This window comes from Glycine max, chromosome 15 (assembly GCF_000004515.6).
Source record: "Glycine max cultivar Williams 82 chromosome 15, Glycine_max_v4.0, whole genome shotgun sequence".
Lineage (NCBI taxonomy): Eukaryota > Viridiplantae > Streptophyta > Magnoliopsida > Fabales > Fabaceae > Glycine > Glycine max.
In genome coordinates, this window is record NC_038251.2 from 21,661,387 (window position 1) to 21,684,261 (window position 22,875).

The window sequence follows — 22,875 nt, forward strand, 5'->3', positions numbered from 1 at the left end:
ATTTGTATACTTAAAATTTTATGAAAATTAGCTTGTTAATGAAACAATACATATCGATTGCCAAAGATTACTAAATTATGAATATAGTTTAATTGAATTTAAAAAGAAAATAAATATAGTTTAACTATGTTAATACTATTTAAGAAGCTAAACTTTTTAATAAAAAATGATTCTTAGAAAAGGAATTGAAACCTAATACTAAATTAATCTTGATTAACCGACAAATCATTGATTCAAATGATACTGAATTAATCTTCTTAGGTAATGTCTTCAATTCAAATCTTGTGGATGAAAAAAAATCATAATTAAAAAGAAAGAATTCACCAAAGATAATCAATTAAGTGCTCAAATGAAGATTAGTATACATGTAAGAGTTTTACGGGGAGTTTTTCACATTACTCTTGAGTGAATAGGCAATTTAGTCCCTGAGATTGTAACCAATTTGCATATTAGTCCTTAACTTAAATTTTAATTCAAAATAGTCTCTATCTTTACATTTGTTATGCAAATAAGTCCTTGCCGTTAAAATCTAATTTGTTCCGTTAGTCAAATGTCTATTTGGAAAACCTCAGTCCACGTAAGCAACCCAATGTGACAAGTTTGAGTCCATGTCAGCAATCCCATGTGGCAAGGACTAAATTGAAAAATCTAAAGAAACACAAATTTTCTTTCTTTTGAAGCCATAGTTCTCTCTCTATGCTTCTCGATCTTCGTTCGCGCTCGACCCTTCTTCTGACTTGCTCAACTTTAAGATGATTTGTCAGCTATGACCAGTCTGCTTAGGAGAAAATTATTATATATGTCATAAATCTGGTTGTTTCTATACATGAAAAATTGAAAATAGGAGGAGACCATCCTTTGGGTTTTATTATTCCATTAGTCCAACATGGGTTAAAAGCTAAATTTTCTTCCCTCTGTTGATCCACCGTGAGTTTTTTTTTTTTCTCTATAGATCGAGTATTTAGGAATGACAGCCCTACAAAGCAGGTGTATGAAGAAGCAGCTAAGGAAGTTGCTCTTTCAGTTCTCAGTGGCATCAACTGTGAGTTTTTCTTTGTTCCCTTTATCTGTTTTTCTTCCTTCATATGAATGAACGTCCATGGAATTTCTACATTAACAACTTCGGTCGGGCATATTTGATCAGCAAGCATTTTTGCGTATGGACAAACAAGCAGCGGAAAAACATACACCATGAGTGGCATAACAGATTTTGCCATAGCAGATATTTTCAACTACATAGAAAAGGTAAATGAAATCTGAACTCATCAATGAATCACTGCATTGCTTTGTCATCCTCAAAATCCTTATATCGATTATATTTTCACTTTTCACAGCGCACAGAAAGGGAATTTGTTTTGAAGTTTTCAACATTGGAGATCTATAATGAATCTGTCAGGGACCTCCTTAGTGTTGACGGTACACCTCTCAGACTTCTTGATGATCCAAAGGTAAATATCTTTATCAATGTTTTTCAAAAAGCTGGTGCTTCTAAATTTTACTTAACAGTTTGCAATTTAAACAAAAAGGGACAGTTGTTGAGAGACTCACAGAGGAAACTTTAAGGGACTGGAACCATTTTCAAGAACTTATTTCATTCTGCGAAGGTAAGGACTAAGGATAATTTGGATGAACTCGCTTCAATTGAGTTGTACAGATTTACTTTCTTTGTCTATTTTTCTTTTTGCTTAATTTTGGGGGGTTTGGGTTTTTTGGGGGTTAGGGTTTTGGAGGGGAAGAGGGGAGAATGGGGGTGGAGGAGGAATGCGGAGTTGAGGGTGGTGGTGGCACCGGGAAGAAGATGAAGAGATGACATTGGGAAGGGGAGAGAGGGAGAGGGAGAGGGAGAAGAAGATGAAGGATGACGAAGAAGAAGCACAATGGTTGAGTGAAGGATGACGAAGAAGAAGCATAGTGAAGAAGAAGGACTATTTTGCAATACTACCAACAATAGTGGCACGTTGGTTAGCTTACGTGGCACTATAATTGCCAACAATGCATCTCATTAACGACGTTACCTTCGAATGTAACGACAAGGACTTATTTGCATAACGAATGTAAAGATATGGACTATTTTGAATTAAAATTTAAGTTAAGGACTAATATGTAAACTGGTTACAATCTCAGGGTCTAAATTGCCTATTCACTCCATTACTCTTTTAATAAAAAACCTTGAAGTAGGCTTAAATCCCCCAGTTCCACTAATTTTAATTTTGGCCTTTAATTTTTCTTTAATCTTATCCCACTTGTTTGCCATTTTATCCCTTATTCATCCATATAATTCAACTCATCATGACATGGTTTAAAGAGGAATCAAAACCATACTATAATCGGTCCTGTACTCGAGGAAAGCAATAAAAACTTCGTACCCCATTGTCCAGAGGCTTTTCACTATGCGAAGGTATGGGAAATGTAGGAAACAAAACTATACGATTTAGTTTTTAACTATACGAAAAGATACTTCAATTTTAAAATATCTTTTAACATAGTTAAACTTCATTAATGTCACAATAGCATATATTTAATAATACAACTTTTTATTTAAAATACAGATAGACAGTATCATTGTCCAATGCTTACAGTGTCAGCACAATCAAATGAACCTCCTGCAACATTGATTGCAAAGGTGTATATTTGGCTTTTATTCTATTGCAAAGGTTTTGTTGCTCATGAAAAACTCAAGAAATCCTCATTGAAGGTAGGTACTTCTCGAAAGAGAACCCCAAATATACACTTGAACATAACACACAAATCGGTAATATCACTATAGATTTCTCGAATTGTGTACATATTGATGCATCGATATCCATGGCTGAAGACGCTAAGGGATTGATGGGCGGGGGGGTGGGGGGGGTCAAAACTTAATTCATTCACTAAATCATATCTATTTTCGACTTAACATTACAATTATGGAGACAAACCAATAATTTGAATATTGACATCGACTGCTACAAAACTTGTTAAATGACCAACCACGGCTGCACAATGCTCAGAAATGATATATTACCTTGTATATCTACTACAGACCAACCAAAGGCCTGAAAAAAAGAGGAGAAAATGGAATTCAGGTTTTGTTTATGAAAGCTAAGGAATGCAGTTGTGTAAAATGCTCTCATCACAACAAAATATTTAATCCCCCCCGCATTCATAAAACACTGAAAGAAAGATCACATGGTTTTTAAGCCTGTGAAAAGCCGTAAAAAATAGATCAAGAACATTGAAAGAAGTTATTAAAAGAGATTTAAGTGAATAATATTTCGATGAATTTGGTTTTTAAGTAAGCCTAATAGTATCATGATTAATGTAGCTAATCTCACCTAATGGGATACGGTTGTTGTTATTTGTTTCTGTTTCCATTCTTATCTGCCAAAACAAAAACTAATCAAAAGTCCACTACCCTGCCTACCATACCAGCCAGTTAGACTTCATACAAACGACATTATTATAGTCAACTGATTACCTACCCAGGACCTGATAAAATATTTAGAGGTTCTTGTGTGCATATCCTATAATTTTCATCAATTTTGATTAGTTAGCATTCAAGCATGTTCACCTTACAATTTGCTACAAGGAACATTAAATTAAAATTTGGCATACTATTCTTTTAAGAAAAATTATATTATCATTCACCTCAAAGTGAAATAACATAAATTCAGGCATGCCACAGACCCCCTATTTTTTTGGTATAACAATGGTAACGAGGTTTGAACTGATGACCTCATCTAAATCACCTTACTAGCCTGATCCTAGTGGCTTTCCTGGGTCCCTATTTGAAATTAAAATGATCAAGATAACAAGAATTCCTTTGTGTAAAAGATAAGAACAAAAAGTAGCAAAAATATTACCTCAATTTAATGTTACACGAAAATGCAGAGTGAAGAAGGTTTAAATCACCCCCATATCTTCCAAAGTATGTTAGCCTTCCCACGGAAGCAATTGAATTGCTACTTTACAATACAGTTTACTGAGCAGCATCATTTCCAAATCTTTTCACCAAGAATTCATCCAGCTGACCCCAGTTTGGGGTATCAGATTTACTCAAATCACCCAATGGCAATGATCGTATGCATTGAAGAATATGTTTGACATCCCGATATAGCCTGGCAAGTGAGGAAAATTTAAGAAATGAAAACAAAAGTTACTGCATTTTTAAACTTCCTTAAAAATTTATTTCTTCATAATATAACTTGAGAGAAGTAAATACCTATTCTGTGCTTGAGGAGTGCTTATATCAAATCTTGAAAATGCTTCGGAAATTTGTGAGTGAAATATAACAACCACTTGGCTGAAAAATAACAAACTTGAGAAGTGAGTTGTAGGTATTCATACAATGTTAGCATTATCCAATCAATTTTCTTTCTATGAAGAGAGTAGTGTTTCTTTCTTTCCTTTTAAATGGGAAAATAAAAGAATTTTATTTCATAATTCATCATAGAAAATAATGTAGATCTAGGAAATTTAACAGAATAACCAATAGTAATAAATATTTTCTAATTCTCTCAATTTAGAAATGAAAAATTATCCCTGCCTCCTTTTCCCTCCAAACTCTATCCAAAACATACCATAAATGGTTATTTAATTAATAGTAAATCAGGATCACCCACTTCATGATCTTCAGATATAATACGTCAACCATAGAAAAGAAAATATTACTTCATCAGACACCATAAATCAAACAGTGAATAACAACAGAGACACCAACAAATCTCTACCATTAAAAGAATCATTTACAGGGAGGAAAACCAATTAAAAACTCAAAGCTACTACACTACTTTTTGCAGAACTAGGTTTCTTATCAATTAATAATAGATAAGGCCTAGCAGAAACAAAATAATCAATCACCTTTTGTTACGTACAAATCAATATATTAGAATTAAGAAATAATAGTGTATAGTAGATACAGCTGAGTCATTGCTGAGTCAGCATAAGAGTGAGTTAGTTAAGCTAACTACTTCTGTAGTTAGAACTCTCTATTGTGTAATTCTGTTGTAACTAACTCATTCATAATACAATAACAGTTTCATAATATTACAGTTTTCTCTCTTTCTGTCTCACCTCCATGGGTTTCTTCATGGTATTCAGAGCTTCCTAAAGCCTTCAATGGCAGTTGGATCTTAATTTTTTGCTTCTGCAAGCACATTCTATTCATGTTTCGGTTTTAGCTGTTCATGTGATTCATGTGAATCCACGATTTCTTTTGTTCTGTTTGGTTTTCCGATCTGGAAACTGCATTTCTTTGATTGTTGTATCTCTTCAATTGTGTTTTTGGTTCTGTTTGGATTTCATTTTTTGGATCACGATTCTGTTTTCTCTATGCTCGCGATTTCAGTTTTTGCGATATCTCCGTTTGTCGCACTTCTCTGGACTCGTTTCTGGTTGCGTAAGATTTGCTAGTGTTTGCGGCATCTCTCTCTGTTCTTCCTTAATCGCGATTTCTCTGATCGCGGTCTCAGATTCGTGTTCTCTTTGCTTGCGATTTCAGAATCAGGTTTCGTGCTTCTAGTTTTTGTGTTTGCTATGTCATCGTCGTCGATTAATGCAGTTCTGGTGACCGGAGGTCCGGTAAACTCCTCCAGCACTGCCAATAATTTCGCATATCATGTTACGGCTAAACTTACGGATAATAACTTTCTGCTTTGGAAGCAGTAAATTGAACATGGACGAACTGTTTCTGTTCAGGAACAGATAGATGTTATTCTTGAAGGTTTACCAAGTGAATATGAGTCACTGGTTACTGCAATCAGCAGTAAGATTGATCAATTCGAGAACAAAGGCTTGAAAAGTTAAGAGAAAGTGTTGTTGCTCCTGCACTGAATTTAACTCGAGCTCAAACAGCAAAGGCAGAGGATACTGATTCAGAATCAGCACCTCAAGTGCAGTTTCCTCAACATAATGATGGGGGCAGATCTCCTAATTCCAGAGGAAGAGGTGGCAGATCTGGTTATGGATATAGAGGAGACAGAAATTATGGTACCAATGATAACAGAAACTATGGAAATAATGATAGCAGGAATTTCGGAAATGGTAACCACATGAATTATGGAAATGCTGCAAATTATGGAAATACTGATAGGTATAAAATACAGTGTCAAGTCTGCTACAAGTTTGGACACAGTGCAGCTGATTGCTATCACAGGTTTAATCCAAATTATGTAACTCAGCAGTATAATCAGAATCATTCTGGGAATCAGAACAGAAACTAATCCTATCAGAGGCCTAATTCTCAGCCACAGCAGAATGCACAAGCTCCTCAAGCCTACTTAGCCAATGCTAATCCTGCTCAGCAGGCACAGAATTGGTACATAGATTCTGAAGCAACTCATCATGTCACTGCATCTCCTCAGAACTTGATGAATGAAGTTCCAACCTCGGGCAATGAGCATGTTTTCCTTGGTAATGGTCAAGGTTTGCCTATTATTTCCACTGGTTCAGCAATTTTTCAGTCTCCATTTGCCTCTAATGTTAAATTAACTCTAAATAATCTATTGCATGTTCCCCACATAACTAAGAACTTAGTTAGTGTGAGTCAGTTTGTCAAAGATAATAATGTCTTTTTTGAGTTTCACTCATCTCATTGTGTTGTCAAATCTCAGGTTGATGGTTCAATACTCCCCAGAGGTGCTCTTAGCCAAGATGGCCTCTATGTCTTCTCAAATCTTCTGAATTCTTCTGTCAAGTCTACTGTTGGAGGGGCTTCTGCCTCTGTTCATATGTCTTCATTTTCAGCTTTGTCTTCTCATTGTAATAATGTCAGTACTACTGAAATCAATAATAGTAACTCTAGTTTAGTTTCCCTTTGGCATAACAGGCTAGGTCATCCTAGTTCTGCTGTTGTAACTCATGTTCTTAAGGACTCGTAATATACCTTGTTTCAATAAAATGACAGAAGAATTGTGTACTGCCTGTTGTATTGGCAAATCTCACAGACTTCCCTCTCATTCTGTCTATTGTGCTCCTCTCAAGTTAATATTCTGTGATCTATGGGGACCTGCACCTATGCTTTCTTTTAACTTTCAATAACATAACAGGAAGGGGGGGGGGGGGGGGGGTTGAGTTTAGACCTTTTACTCAATATCTTAATAAATTAGGCATTCATCATAGGCTTATCTGTCCTCATACTCACTATCAAAATGGTGTAGTTGATCTTTCTTACTAGGACTCCCTTCTGCCTATCACAAAAATACCATCCCTTATGAGATGATCTTTAACAAATATCCTGATTATTCTTTTCTAAAGGTATTTGGGTGTATGTGTTTTCCTCATCTAAGGCCCTTTAACAAACATAAACTTGATTTCAGGTCAAGTCCATGTACTTTTTTGGGATATTCACCTCATCATAAAAGATATAAATGTCTTGATTCAAAGGGTAAAATTTTTCAGTCTCATGATGTTGTTTTCAATGAGTCCAGCTTCCCTTTTTCTGTTGCTAAGCCTCAAGTTTTATCCCCTCCTTATAGTGTTCCCTCTCAATTAATTCCTCTTGGTGTCCTTCCTATACCTACTGCTCATCCTGATCCTCCTTCTCATTCTATAGTCTATAGAGTCCATTAGTTCATTGTCTCAACCTGTTGAGTTGAATTCTCCTCGGCTTGTTCCCACTGAACAAGCTGCATCCTCTGTTCCAGCAAATGTTGAGTCTAGCCCCTCTACTTCTTTATCCTCTACTCCTCCTCAACCTCAAAATACACATCCCATGCAAACTAGATCAAAGTCAGGTATTGTACAACCTCGGTTATATCCTACTTTAATTCTAACTACTGCTGAACCTACTTCTGTTAAACATGCTCTCTCATCTCCTGAGCGGAAGGAAGCTATGCAGCAAGAGTACAATGCTCTGATGGCTAATAAAAGCCATTGGCTGCAAGTGGGTTTTCAGGGTAAAACAGAATCCTGATGGCTCTATCTTGAAGTATAAAACTAAGTTGGTGGCCAAGTAATCAAATCCCTGGTCAGGATTATTCAGAATAATGTTGACTATTGCTCTTACTCATCACTGGTCTATTCAGCAAATCGATGTGAACAATGCTTTCCTTAACGGCTATTTGGAAGAAGTCTACATGACACAGCCACCTAGATTCGCTGATTCTGATAAAAGTATGGTCTGCAAACTCAAGAAAGCTATCTATGGGTTAAAACAGGCACCTAGGGCCTGGTATGAAAGATTAACCAAAACACTACTGACTTTTGGCTTTGTTCAAAGCAAGTGTGATCCATCCCTTCTAGTGTTCAAGACTGATTCTGAGTGCCTTTATCTGTTGATATATGTTGATGATATTATCATCACAGGGTCATCTCCTGTTCTTATTCAAAACTTAATTACCAAACTACATGCTGTTTTGCTCTTAAACAACTAGGAAATTTGGATTATTTTCTGGGTATTGAAGTAAAACATTTGAGTAATGGTTCTCTACTGTTATCTCAAGCTAAATATATTTGTGATCAGCTTGAAAAGGCTAAGATGGTTGATGCCATACTCACTCCTATGCCCTCTGATCTAAAGTTGACTAAACATGGTACAATTAAGCTTGTTTCAGTACCTGTTGCTGATGCTACTCTCTATCGGTCGGTTGTTGGGGCACTTCAGTACATTACTGTAACTAGGCCAGAACTGAGCTACAGTGTAAACAAGGTCTGTCAGTTTATGTCAGAACCTATGTAGGAACATTGGAAGGCATTCAAGTGTATTTTAAGGTATCTAAAGGGTACTATAGACTATGGGTTGTCTTTAAAATCTGCTCCTCAGGGAGAACCCTATACTTCAGAAGCTTTCTGTGATGCTGATTAGGGAATGGATACGGTTGACAGAAGTTCAATTTCAGGGGGATGTATTTTCTTTGGTCCTAATCCTATTTCTTGGTGATGAAAGAAACAGTCCTCTGTTGCTCAATCGACTACAGAAGCCGAATATCGAAGCTTGGCTGTTACTGTATCAAAACTTTTGTGGATTCAATCCTTACTAAGAGGACTTTGTATTAAAATTATTACTCCAGCTGTCTATTGTGATAATCTCAGCACTGTTGCTTTGAGTCGCAACCCTGTTCTTCATTCAAGGACCAAACACAGGGAATTAAACATCTTTTTTGAGAGAAAAAGTTTTGGATAAATCCCTGCTGGTGTGTCATGTTCCTGCCTATGCTCAACTTGCTGATGTGCTGACAAAACCTCTTGCCAAGCAGTCTTTTCTGGGTTTGCGATCCAAACTCAGAGTGCTTTCTTTCACTGAGTTTCAGAGCACTCTGCGTTTGAGAGGGGAATAATAGTGTATAGTAGATACAGCTGAGTCATCGCTGACTCAGCATAAGAGTTAGTTAGTTAAGCTAACTGCTTCTGTAGTTAGAACTCTATATATACCCTACTGTGCAATTCTGTTGTAACTAACTCATTCATAATACAATAACAGTTTCATAATATTACAGTTTTCTCTCTTTCTATCTCACCTCCATGGGTTTCTTCAAGAAATAATTTGGGCCAACTAAATTCCAAAAGCTAGCACAATGGGGGTGGATTGTCCAAGTCATTGTGATAGCTAATGTAGGATCTTAATCTTAACCTAATGTACCCATCGTTTTAATAAACATCCCAGCATATGAAACAACAGGTACAATGTTCAGTAGTGTACTCTTGATTATGATATTTCATCAAATAAGAATAAAGAAAGAGAAAATTTCTGCAATTCTTACCTGAAAATTGCTTGAACATCATCTTCATTCAAAGTTCGAGATAGAACACGTTGGAGGTATCCAACTTCCTAATAACAAATTCCAAAAATAAATAAGTTCCAATTATGAGATTGCTTAGAGGTGGGGCATGAGAGTGGAACTCAAAAATGATAATTTCAAACAACCCTAAACCATTATCAACATATATATAATGACTGGTCATAAATTTGTGGTCACCTATAAGTAGTTAAGTTATTAAATCAGTTTGACAAATAGTTTATTGAACATCTGTAAGGAGTTCATCTCAAATTTGATTGTGCAACAATCACTTCCTTATTTATGATAAACCTAGCGGAGTGACTAGTGAGCCACCATATTGTCTACAAAAGGTTTCTTGTGCTCTTTGGCATATTCATATTTAAGCTTTAAACTACAAGATAGGAAGATGCATATAAAAATCTTAAATTTTGAAATTCAAGATAAAAGAAAAAGAAGTTGAAAGACAGAACACCATCTAAGCATTTACATGTAATTATTTACCTTTGTAAGGGACCGAGCAAATTGACTAGGCTGAGGGTCAGCATCCTCGGGTCTATTCCAACTCTCAACAATTTGAGGCAACCCACGTAAATGTACCAGTAATCTTTCTCGCATTATTTGAACTAATTTGCTATGTATTTCATCTCTGTGGACTTTATAATCCTGGAATGGAAAAAATAGAACAATAAAGCAAATGTTATAAAAGAATACATTCTTAGAAGTTCTTAAAATTTTTAGGCAAACAAAATGAATCATTTTTTTTTTTAATTTATACATATATAAATATACTTCATTGGAGAAAAATTACAAAAAAAAAGGGACAAACAAATGGTATCCTCCTAAATAGAGAAACCAAAAAGAATAGGGAGCACAAGGTCAGCCAACTATGACAGGCCCTAGAAAGCCACGGTTTTGTAAAGATGTTTGAACACTTAAGGAAGGATAAACCATTTTCATACTTGAAATTCCACTTAAAATGCCTCCATCCCATGCAGTTATAGATTAGAAAGATGAATGCCATACTCCTTAACAGAGACACTTTATACATTTGATACAAATGTGCGGAAAGGAGTACGGGACAGAAAAGGAATTAATTAAGGAAAATTTAAAATAAGAAAGTGAGCAACAACTTTTGGTACAAATGTGCAGAAACTGAAAAGTCATCACAATTAACAGCAGACACTGTTGAATTTCATAGATGACATCATGACAAAATAAAAGAATTTGAACATGAAGAAACCAGTGGGAACATTAGGGAACCTTTGTTTTCAACTTTCAAAAAATGAAAATTCACAGTACAGCCTTGTTTAGAGTAAAGTCATAGAATGCATTACAAGAGAGAAGACTTAAATATAATCTTGAGCCAAATGTCTGTCAGACTCTATTCCAATAAAAAAACCAAACACTATGGAAAGTCATTCCATGCATTAGGAGAGAAGACATAAAAATTGTGTTGAGCCAAATGTCCATCAGACTCTATTCCAATAAAAAAGCAAACACTACAATTTTTAGCTCCGAAAACACTAAATTTTTTTTTTTCTTTCCATCTGATTATTGTAAATTTTTTAAACATGCTTTTATTTAAGTAAAAAAGTTAAGTTAGGAAAAGAAAAAAAGGATCTAATGGATGATATAAGAGTAACACATTCAGGGTTCCTTCTCCTTATTCCTTTTCCAAAAATCAATATTCTGACAAAGGCTGCAAAATCTAAACTATTGTCCTCCAGATTCAACACTCAACCATTGTTGCAATTGCAACTTGCAAATATTTGTGTAAGTCTTATCCTCTCTATTACTGCTTCCCTTCCTCTCTAACAATATTTCTTTTTCCATTCAAATGAAAAAGAAAGGAATCAGAGTAAGAGTAATTAAATGGAAAATCTCTTTCCATTTATTCAACTACAAGTAAATTTTCACTATACACGATGAATTGCTTACCAATGAATTTTCATCATCAATATGTAGGAAAAGAAAGAAATCGCCATACTTCCCACAATCATTAAAAAATGCAATAATGAATTTTCATCATCAATATGTAGGAAAACATCTGAATAAGTCTCCCTCTAACAAAAGGGCAAAAGGAGTAAAGGTTAAATAACAATGAAGCTCATACCTGAGCAACCCGATCGATCTCAGAAAGCAATAGTGTTTTTCTAGTCTCGGGTACTTTAAGAAAAAGAATCTGCCGAATTTCTTATACCAGAAATGAAGAACAAAGTTATAATTTAATTCATACAATGAAAAAAAATATAATAAATTCATGAAACACATTAAAAATTTCCTTTCAGTACAACATTAAAAACTTCATTTAGGTGAGTGCATTTGTACCAGGAATAATAGCATGTACAAAACTAATGACTTGACTTGCCAATGCCAGGTGTTTAGACGTGATGGACTTCAAACCAGACACCTGCACAAAACATAGGTAGAATTAGAAGCCACTAGAATGAGAAGGTGTAACAGCCGTGCCTTTTAGTTTTTCATTTAAATAAAAATAAATAAAAAAATAAAAAATTAAGTCATCAGTTCTCTCACTATATAAAGGAACTTTTAAACCAGAACAGTTTATACAAAACACTCTCTGTTCTTTTTTTTTCTCTGACACACAAGAACCCTAACAAAGCAACTGGAGGAGGAGCTCTAGAGAGCACAAGAAACGCCACCATTGCTAACGGAGAACGTTTGAATGACTACATCGAAGTAAGGGATGACTTACCCACACTTGGGGATTAGTATGAACATGTGTAGGAATCCGTAGAGGACCAATTTTGAGTTATTTTGGGCTGTTTTTTGAAATTTAATTTTGTTCTTATGCTTTTAATCGCGAATTGACTATGATTGACGGATCAGTTGATGCCCCGATGCAAAATTGTTGTGAAATGAATTTTTAATAAACTGTTTCAACTACACATATATGAATTTTTGTGACAATCCAGGCTTCCGAGAATTTTCCAAATTGCAATGACTTTGAATTATGAAAATTTCGATGTTCTAACTTTATATAGTGAATGGTTATGGAATGCTGTACCTTGGCCCTTCACGTCAATCATATAGATAAATAGGAATATAACTCTTGCCTTAATTATATGATAGGAAATCCGAATTTCCACAAGCTTAGTTTTTTTTTCTTTTTTTGTATTTGTTTCTTTTTTTGTATTTGGCTCGTTGAGTTAAATGAATATGCATGCCATAGAAAATGGGTTCAAAACTTTAAGTGCTTCACTCTAATTTTGGTCTAAATTATTGAAATTATTATGTAGTAATTTTTGGTTGAATTTTGGTGTATTGTGGTATAAATATTGAATTAAATTGTGCTTTGAATTCCTTGTAGTTTGCATTTTCAATATAATTAGTGTACATTCATACATGTTTTTAATATATAGATAAGATCCTGACTCGTAGTATAAATTTATAAATTTATTTAGTGATGCGGCTGCAACAACTCATTTTAGATTGTAATTTTGTATGTGATATATATTTACTTAAGTATACTTTAGGAATCAGTTTTCAATTCACGAACCCATTCTTTTACATTTAAAAATATATACTCATATTATTATAGTATATATGTGTCCAACAATGACTATATATTTTCCATATAGGTAGAAGCTTTGAAGTTATTATATTTTATTATTAGTATTATCATACATGAGGACGAGCCCTGGTGCAGCGGTAAAGTTGTGCCTTGGTGACTTGTTGGTCATGGGTTCGAATCCGGAAACAGTCTCTTTGCATATGCAAGGGTAAGGCTGCGTACAACATCCCTCCCCCATACCTTCGCATAGCGAAGAGCCTCCGGGCAATGGGGTACGAAGTTTATTAGTATTATCATACATATAATTAAATACTTATATGGGTATGGTTTTCTATTGTAATTGATGTTTATGATTTTGTAATGTTATATGACATGACCTCGAAAGTTATTATTATGTTGTAATTAGAGAATATTATTATTTAATGAGATTGTGTGCTGAGATGTTGTATGTATTGAGTTGTGAGCTATGAACTCTGCAATCACACAAATATAAGACTCTTTAAGGGCGACGAGTTAATGGGTTTCACGGTGGGAACTTGACGAGTTTAATCACTTGAGGTGCGATGAGTTAAAATAATTTTGGAAATACACTGAGTTTGAGTGCTCTTTTAAGCTTGTGTTGATCCTACATGGTTGGAGCATTCTCGCAAAACAGAGTGACCCTAACTGATCTCCCTAAGATTTCACTTAGTGAGAGTGACCTGCCTTAGCCATTGTGAGGCATGTCTCATCGTGTACTTCTAGGTGCCCGACAAGGTTTTTCACTGAAAAATGGTATCACATTGCATGTAGGCTTGAATCTAGGGTATCTGTTGCATAACACTTGTGTTTGACTTTCATTGAGTTAACAATTGTGGTTTGATGTTATTTTCTGGAGTGTGTGAACTTGAATGAGTGTGAATAATGTGTGTGATTTTGTGAAGTGACGTTGTTTATGTAAATTCAGCTCTAAGTATTATATGTTTCACATGCTCTAGTGTTTTATTATATACGAATATGATATCTCATTCCCAGTATGTGTTTGTGTTTGGGCTGAATGCCATTTTGTTTCAGGTGAACCAACATATGATGAGTTTCATGCTAGAGATGGAGAGGTTTTGTCTGTACCAGAGAAATGCTTTGATAAATGTGACGTCAGGGCATAGGATTTTATTTCATATTTTATAATTCCAAGAATAATATAGTTGTTTTATGCTTTCCACTTTAGTGTGACTTCTTTCCATTTAGAATGAGCGACCTTGTTTTGAGCCGAGATAATTTTACCATTATTTGAACAAGTTTTATTATAATTTCACTAAGCGAATGTGAACCTTTTATCCTTTTGAAATGTTTTTATTTAAATGTGTTTTAAAATTTTCAATTAATTCCGCATTCTTATCCTTTTATTATTAATATATATGTGTGGATAGAGGGTGTCATAGAAAGCTCCAAGTAAATTGAAATGGTGGAATGAAGCTATTCAGAGAAAGAAGTCTGCTATGATTTTTAAAGTGGATTTTGAAAAAGCTTATGATTCAGTATCTTGGTCTTTCTTGGACTACATGATAGAAAGGCTAGGTTTCTGCCCTAAATGGAGACAGTGGATTTCTGCTTGTCTCCAATTAGCTACTATCTCAATTTTAGTAAATGGGAGCCCTACAAAGGAACTAGTCCCCTCTAGAGGACTGAGACAAGGAGACCCTTTGGCTCCTCTGCTCTTTAATATAGTGGTTGAGGGTCTTACTGGCATGATGAGAGAGGCTTTGAATAAAAACCTCTATAGAAGTTTCTTGGTTGGGAAGCAAAACGTGCCTATAAATATATTGCAATGTGCTGATGACACAGTCTTTGTTGGAGAGGCTTATTGGGATAATATTCTTGTGCTGAAGTCCATGCTTAGGGGCTTTGAAATGGTTTCGGGTTTGAGGATTAATTATGCAAAAAGCCAGTTTGGGGTTGTCGGGTTTCAGACCAATTGGGTTCATGAAGCAGCCCAATTTCTGAACTGTAGGAAGTTGGACATCCCTTTCCATTACTTGGGCATGCCTATTGCTGTTAAAGCCTCCAGCAGGGTGGTTTGGGAGCCTTTGATCAACAAATTTGAAGCTAAGCTCTCAAAGTGGAATCAGAAAATTCTATCTATGGGTGGCAAGGTCACCTTGATAAAATCTGTCCTGAATGCACTTCCTATATATCTTCTATCTTTCTTCAAGATTCCTCAAAGAATAGTAGATAAACTGGTGTCTCTTCAAAGGAAATTCATGTGGGGGGGGAAATCAACACCATAACAGAATTTCTTGGGTAAAGTGGGCTGACATATGCACTCCAAAGATTGAAAGGGGACTGGGGATCAAAGACCTGTCCAAATTCAATGCAGCCTTGAGGGGAAGATGGATCTGGGACTTAGCTTCCAATCACAAGCAGCTTTGGGCCAGAATTCTAACCTCCAAATATGGAGGACTGTCAGATTTGCAGAATGGTAGAGATAAAGGATGTCATTCCCAATGGTGGAAGGACCTTAGAAAGCTTTATCATCAGCCTGATTTTCACATTATCCATCAGAATATGACCTGGAGGATTGGATGTGGGGATAAGGTAAGATTCTGGCAAGACTCATGGCTAGGACAGGGATGCAGCCTTCAGCAGAAGTACAATCAACTATTCTTGATTAGCAGACAGCAAAACCTTCCCATCTCTAAGATGGGGAAGTTTTATCAGAATACATGGAGCTGGGATCTTAAATGGAGAAGGAACCTTTTTGACCATGAAAATGAGCAAGCAATAGCTTTCATGGATGATATATCTGCTTTTTCTATTCATCAGCAGCTGCAGGACACTATGTTGTGGAAAGCTGACCCTACTGGGATCTATTCTACCAAGTTAGCATATAGGCTCTTGCTACCTATCAATAGCCCTGGTCAGCACAGCAGGAATTTCCAGATTCTATGGAAGCTTAAAATCCCCCCAAGGGCTGAGATGTTCTCATGGAGGTTGTTTAGGGATAGGCTCCCTACCAGGGCTAATTTGTTCAGGAGAAATGTGGCTCTACAGGATATTATGTGTCCTCTTTGATGAAATCACCAGGAGGAGGCTGACCATCTTTTCTTTCATTGCAGAATGACTATAGGGCTGTGGTGGGAATCCATGAGTTGGATCCGGATTACGGGAGCTTTTTCAGATGACCCTGCTAGACATTTTATTCAATTTTGTGATGGTTTCGGGGCACAGAGGAATCACAGTAGGAGGTGTGTATGGTGGATTGCTCTAACTATTACTATTTGGCAGCATAGGAATTCCCTGTTTTTAAGGGCACCCCATTTGAACCTCCCAAAGTGATGGATGATGCTTTATTTCATGCTTGGTCTTGGCTTAAAGTTAGAGAGAAAGGTTTCAATATTCCATTTAACCATTGGTCTACCAATCTTCCGGAGTCCTTTGGTTAATTTGTAATATCTCCTTACGTGGTGGGGTTTTTTGTTGGGTTTTGCTTTTGGAAGGTGGCACCTTGAGTGCCTTGTATTTGTTATACTCAGTACTTATGGTACTGTTATGTTTCTATATTAATAATACTACACTTTTGCCTTCCAAAAAAAAAAAATTGAAATGGGATCAAGATAGATCAATAAACTAGGGGGGAAAAACCCAATACAGAAGAAGTTTGGAAGCAAACAAAATTCTTGGCTATGTCTTGTCCTTCAAGTTTGTTTTGGCACATATACAGCAATCAGTTAGATGAAATAAAATCCAAAATGAGAAACCCAAAAACTCTAAAACCCAGCATTATCTTGCAGTTTTTCTCTGAGCAGGATAGTTACACAGGCTGAAATGATTCAAGTATATACTCCCCCATGCTAGGCTTGATTAACACAGAAGTAAATTCCTAAAGATAAGTTCCTCGAGTTTTAGCTAGCTCCAACCAGTTTCTGGAGGGACCTTGATACAAGTATATGCTTGTACATAATGAACAAAAGATGAAGGTCATTATCTCATTTTAATTTCATCTGGATTTCAAAGTTAGTTAGTGTATCTGTTATTCTGTTAGTTGCTAACTCAGCAATAAGTCATACAACCTTCCTATATAAGGTTTCATGACTCTCTCTTCCACAACCACCCTGAGTTTGAGGGGAATATTAGAGATAATGTACATTTGTATTTGATATCTCATTGTAATTTCTTTTGCATTTTAGTGTTAATTAGTGTATCTGTTATTCTGTCAGTTGCTGACTCAGCAATGAGTCATACAACCTTCCTATATAAGGCTTCACACTACTGACTCTTCTAATGATAATTTTCACATTTAAGTTTCTCTCTCCTTTCTATGTTTCTTTGATTTCAATTAATAGAAATGAGTATGTTGCAACAGATAATTAATTCAGTATATCAAAATGGACAATAGATGCAATAAAAGTGAAACACTAGGAAGGTCATTTAAGATGGTTTAGGCATGTAAAATGACAAACTATACTCTGACACATGGCATGATAACAGCCAACCAATGGAGGGGTGTAGGCCAATAGGGAGACCATAAAAGATATGGTATAAGACTAGAAAGATTAGGAAATTTGAATTACATTAAGTTTCAAAATTTTGATCTGACAACAAGTACAATGGTGCTAGAATCCATGTAGCTGACAGTATTTGGTGAAAATAAGGATTGGCTAGTTTTGTTGACTGTTGTATTTATGTGCCTATACTATGTATAATCTATAACAAGATATTTAAAATAATTATAAGACCTGGCTAAAAGACCAGTGATGCTCTATGGTACTGAATGTTGAGCAATGAGGTGCCAACAAGAGCAAAAATTTAGTGCATAACAAATGGAAATGTTAAGGTGGATGAACAAGGATATGATAGAGGCTTCAGCAAAAAAAAAAAAAAAACGTTAATCAAATGGAAGAATGTCCAATTAACTGATGTATAGGAAGAACTAAAAGCTTAAACCATTAAAGACTTTGCTCTATATATAATGGAAGAGGATCAATTGGTAAACGTAAGACTTGACACACATGTATATATGCACATATATCTAAAATGCACTAACGGTTTTGAGAACAATTCTAGCAGTACCTGCATAGCACCAGCCCCAAGCACAAGTTGGCATGTTCTTGTGTTGAAAAACTTCAAGATTTCTACTATACGGTGAACAACTTCTGAGGATAGTGTTGGCAAAAGGTTGTTCATATCAATGTACTCCGACAACATCTTCAACAATATTAAGCCACTAAAAGCAAACATGACAAAGCTACTTTAAATGTATTCACAAGATGGCAGCCCAAACAAAATCATAAAAAGACAATTGAACCTCACAAATAGGCAACTTCAAATTAAGACTAACAGAAAACAGTATATTGTAATATTGTAATAAAATATTCCAGCATACCCACACAAACATACTCAGAGAGACAGAGAACACTGAAAAAAGAAAACAAAAGGAACAGAAGGTGCAACTACTTGGGAAAGAAGAGAAGTTGAATCCAGATAACTAACCAGTTTACCATGTGATAACCAACACCTTTGTAATAAAGAGCCTGAGATGTAGATTTTTTATGGTCTTTCTCAGTATTGTTACTATGTGCTGATGAAATCCTACCATGAGCTTTATTTGGTTCCGTTGAATCAACCGGGGATTTAGATCTATCTGGTGTTTCATTATTCATCGATGATTCAATGGAATTAGACTGCATAATTTGCTGTTCAGCAGTTGACTCTGAACTGTCTGCCATCGGCAGAACATCATTGTTAGTCACCACACAATTGTAACTGGTAGAAATATCATCCTCGGTTTCATTAAGGTTCTCAGAAGTCAAATTATCAGATGTAAAAAGCAAACTGATAATGGATTGAAATTCATCAGGAACATCAATCTCCACCCAGGTTTCCTGGTCAAGCACTGCCTTAATCTTTGACATCTACATCCAAAGCAGCATCCATTAACAATTATGTACAAAGATTTCATGATGATGAATGTCATACAAAAGGACAAAAATTAAAACTAACCCGAGATTCATGCTGAAAATCAACAAAAGCCTTGGCCTGTGATTGCAGTGTCCCACGGATGCTGTATCCCAACCTCCCACCAATCTGTTAACATAAGCATGGGAATTAAATCATGGAACAAAAATCATATAATTTTTATTCTTAAGTTTTAAATCAATATGAAAATATATACTTTTTCTGTAGCAGTAATGAACTCCTGGGTAATGTTGTATATGGTTAGAAACTCCAGCAATTTCAACCTAGGATGAAGAATTGCACGGACCCCAAGAAGCTTTGCCCATCTTCCATGAGCAGCATCACATGCCGCAAAGACAGCTTCTGCGTTTTCTCGCAATATATCAGCTCTGTTTAGAATCAGATTGTTTGAGAACATCAAACAAATGGGACAACAACTAAAACACAAAAGTTATGGAAGAAAACAAACAAGATCTGAAATGTATTCTCCTTTTTTATCTGGAAGTTTTACAAGTAGCCGGTGAATTAAAATGATGTCCCCGTCACCCTCATTCTTAAAGGGAGGAAACCAAAAGTGCCATTTGTTATCAGCAAAAAGAAATTCAGTACTAGACTCCTGACAGCCTCTACGACAACAAAATGACCACTGAAGGGTCTAATAAACATGCATACTGATTTAACATCATTGATGTGATAAGAGCTATTAATCTTGCATGACAAAACAAGTTACTCCATATATAATAAACATGCATACTGATTTAACATCATGTCACTCCTACTTATTTAAAAAAATTATGGTTTATTATCTTTTTAGTCCCTAAACTTTTTAGGATTTCTGATTTTAGTTTCTGAACTTTTTATTTCTGTTTTTAGTCCCTAAACCCTTTTTTCGTTCTTACTTTTTAGTCCTCTAAAGGGACTCAAACTAAGGACAGAAAAAAAGTTAAGGGACCAAAAATAAGGACAAAAAAAAGTTAAAGGACTAAAAACAAATAAAAAAAAGTTCAGGGACTAAAAATAAAAATTCTAAAACTTTGAAGGACTAAAAAGATAATAAACCCAAAAAATTAATATCCAGCAATCAGAAGCTTGTATGTCATCAATCACAACTTTCGCAAGTGAATAACAGGAGTGAACATTCTAAGAAGTGACATCTTCAGTCTTTCATAGGAAACTGAAAATGTACAATAAAAAATTAACAAACTAAAGTTTTAGTCAAGCTGGGAAAGAGATTCTTCATATCATGATGCACTCGTGCTATAGCCACAAGTAATAACCACTCAAGTCTAAAGGAAAAATAAAGTAGAGGCTAATATTAATATTGCAGCACAAAATTTTTTTTCTTTCAATTTTTCGTCTCATTTCCCCCCCATTTCATATTTGGTAGCAATGTATCATATTTTTAAATAACAGGATAGAAACTTTTAAGAGATATAAAGCACTGTATATGTGTTCACTTTATTTAAAAGCATCGCTACATAATGGACTCTAGAGAGGAATTGCTCACATCCTCTCAAAGCTTCATCATATCATATTACATGCCACCATTCAATGAATAATCAAACTTAAAGAGGGAAAACACTACCAAAAAAAAAACTTTAAACAGGAAAAAAAGAAATTCCTTGCAAGAAAAAAGAAAAAAAATTGAGATAACAACACCGTAGTGTATCAGTTATAGAAATCTTCACTATATAAGTCCACTCATTCAAATATAGTTAAAAAATTACAAATACAATCCAGGAGGCACAAGACAACAGTGTCTCTTAATAATTATATTTTCAAACTGAATTATAAAGTTTGGGTGCTTCTGAACTTCATAATAGCAGTTATCGTTTTATGAGGACCGGAAAAGGAAATTTGAAAGGAAAAATTAGCTCTAATCACAAATTACTTGCTTTCTCAATTAAAACACCAAAACAGAATCTGGAAAAGGCATTCCAGTTTCCACTACAAGTAAATCAGAAACAAGAGCCTAGATTTAACCTGAAATTTTTTGACATGTTTGAGGAGCTCATAGAATCAATTGCTTTTCCCTGAAATGAAGAACCCTTGGCAACACTTCTTTGTGCTGAATATGGCAAAAATGTAGTACCATGAGACTCGCTTTCTTGGGATGTTTCTGCAGCTGCTGCACCATGAGCAATTGCCGCCACAACTGAATCAGCAGCATAATGACCATCACGGTTGCTTAAGATCCATTCGATGGCCTTTTTCACTTCAGCAGCCCGCACTAAATGTGCCTGCAATCACTAAAAGGAAAAAAATCTTATTACATCACTCTTAAAACAACTAAGTTGCAAAACAACGTATAACTGAATTTCAGTAACCAATATATGCCACTATTATGCTTCTAAAGCACAATATTGATAACTATGTCCATGCATTGCACAGCTAGCTTGATTTCAACCTCTTTGATCTCTGCTCAGTTTATTCATATTTCATACAAATTTCTATTTGTTATTGGCTTCTTTCTTCACACTTTGGTTGGCCAGTCCACACAATTATTTGGGATTGATAACTATGCTTGCACTAAGTGTGAATAATTTCACAACCAAGCTACATAATCTTCTACACCTTTCACATTTATTTGTCTTGTAAGAAAATAGATTTAAGAGAAAGTTCAACTAAATGGAGGATAAGAAATCTTTCAAAACAGAGTGAACCAAAACAAAATATCTGGAGACAAAACAAAATACACAATAAAGCAACCCAATCTATACATGGCAACCCTGAAACAGCCAATTCATGAAACACCACACAAAGAGGTGTGCAACCTTATACCAAAGTACTTTTAGGAGCAAATAGTTAAGCTTCAAAGACAGCTTTTCAGCTGCAACCAAAGGACTACAGGAACTGAACATTGCCACACAATGTTTCCTCCCATTTTGACAAATACTTCAAACCTCTGCAGTACAAACTGTTTCAAAGTAGGAGGACACACCAAAACCTCACCAAGGAACATCCCCCCCTCCCACTAAAAAGAAGTTGCTCCATTTCTAAGAGACAGGATACTTCAAAAAACATGGGGACACTTTCAAATTTTTATATGCAGAAATGTTCAAGTGCATGCCATATCCCTTTTGTATAACAGTGTCTGTGAAGCTTAGCAATACAAGCAACATATCATAAACACACATCCTTTACATTATTAAAACTGTATACTGTTCAAAGGACACAAGAATTTTAGTCTAGAAGATGTAACAAATTAACAATTGCCAAGTATAAATTACCTGTACTATCAAGAAAATAGCACTCAGAAGATGCACAAAACAGTCAGATGATAGGCTCCGCAACTTGCTAGCAAGTGATGCACCTCCACCTGAGTTACTATTTAGCATTAGAAAGTTGAAAGTAGAACAGATCACATAAAACCACAATGGAAGAAAAATATTAAAAGTATATTTTCTCGTACAGACAAACATAATCAATTATGCTAACGAAATTCTCACCATCTGCATCCACAGCTCTGTCTCCAGAAAAGAATTCTGACTCTGAACCTCGAGAAGCAAGAACCGGAAGCAACTCAGCAACAGCAGTCTTAATAGCACTCTTCATATCAGCAGTCAGTGTATCTCGATAAGTCCTCAGGACAGAGGGAAGTTTAGCCTGAAAATAAGGGAATTACTTAACCAAATTAAGCTTAAATAAATCACCAAATTTTCTGTTCCCAGATAACAATGGTCAAGGATAGTCACATTCTGAAGCAGTACT

At 35.4% G+C, this 22,875-nt stretch overlaps 1 protein-coding gene across 1 annotated transcript in view; it reads right to left on the reverse strand.

Moving 5' to 3' along the window:
- Window positions 1-2,517: 2,517 nt before the first annotated feature.
- The window catches only part of LOC100804432 (vacuolar protein sorting-associated protein 54, chloroplastic), a 30,592-nt gene continuing 10,234 nt past the window's right edge, over window positions 2,518-22,875 (reverse strand). The window contains exons 6-19 of the mRNA XM_003547516.5: window positions 22,614-22,770; window positions 22,395-22,483; window positions 21,148-21,404; window positions 19,382-19,553; window positions 19,210-19,293; window positions 18,700-19,121; window positions 18,280-18,433; window positions 12,024-12,105; window positions 11,809-11,888; window positions 10,197-10,358; window positions 9,678-9,745; window positions 4,202-4,282; window positions 3,843-4,097; window positions 2,518-3,035 (exon numbers count right to left, since the gene is read on the reverse strand). Coding sequence (XP_003547564.1) covers window positions 3,959-4,097; window positions 4,202-4,282; window positions 9,678-9,745; window positions 10,197-10,358; window positions 11,809-11,888; window positions 12,024-12,105; window positions 18,280-18,433; window positions 18,700-19,121; window positions 19,210-19,293; window positions 19,382-19,553; window positions 21,148-21,404; window positions 22,395-22,483; window positions 22,614-22,770 — 1,947 coding nt within the window. The 3' untranslated portion in view covers window positions 2,518-3,035; window positions 3,843-3,958. The remainder of the gene's footprint in view (window positions 3,036-3,842; window positions 4,098-4,201; window positions 4,283-9,677; window positions 9,746-10,196; window positions 10,359-11,808; window positions 11,889-12,023; window positions 12,106-18,279; window positions 18,434-18,699; window positions 19,122-19,209; window positions 19,294-19,381; window positions 19,554-21,147; window positions 21,405-22,394; window positions 22,484-22,613; window positions 22,771-22,875) is intronic.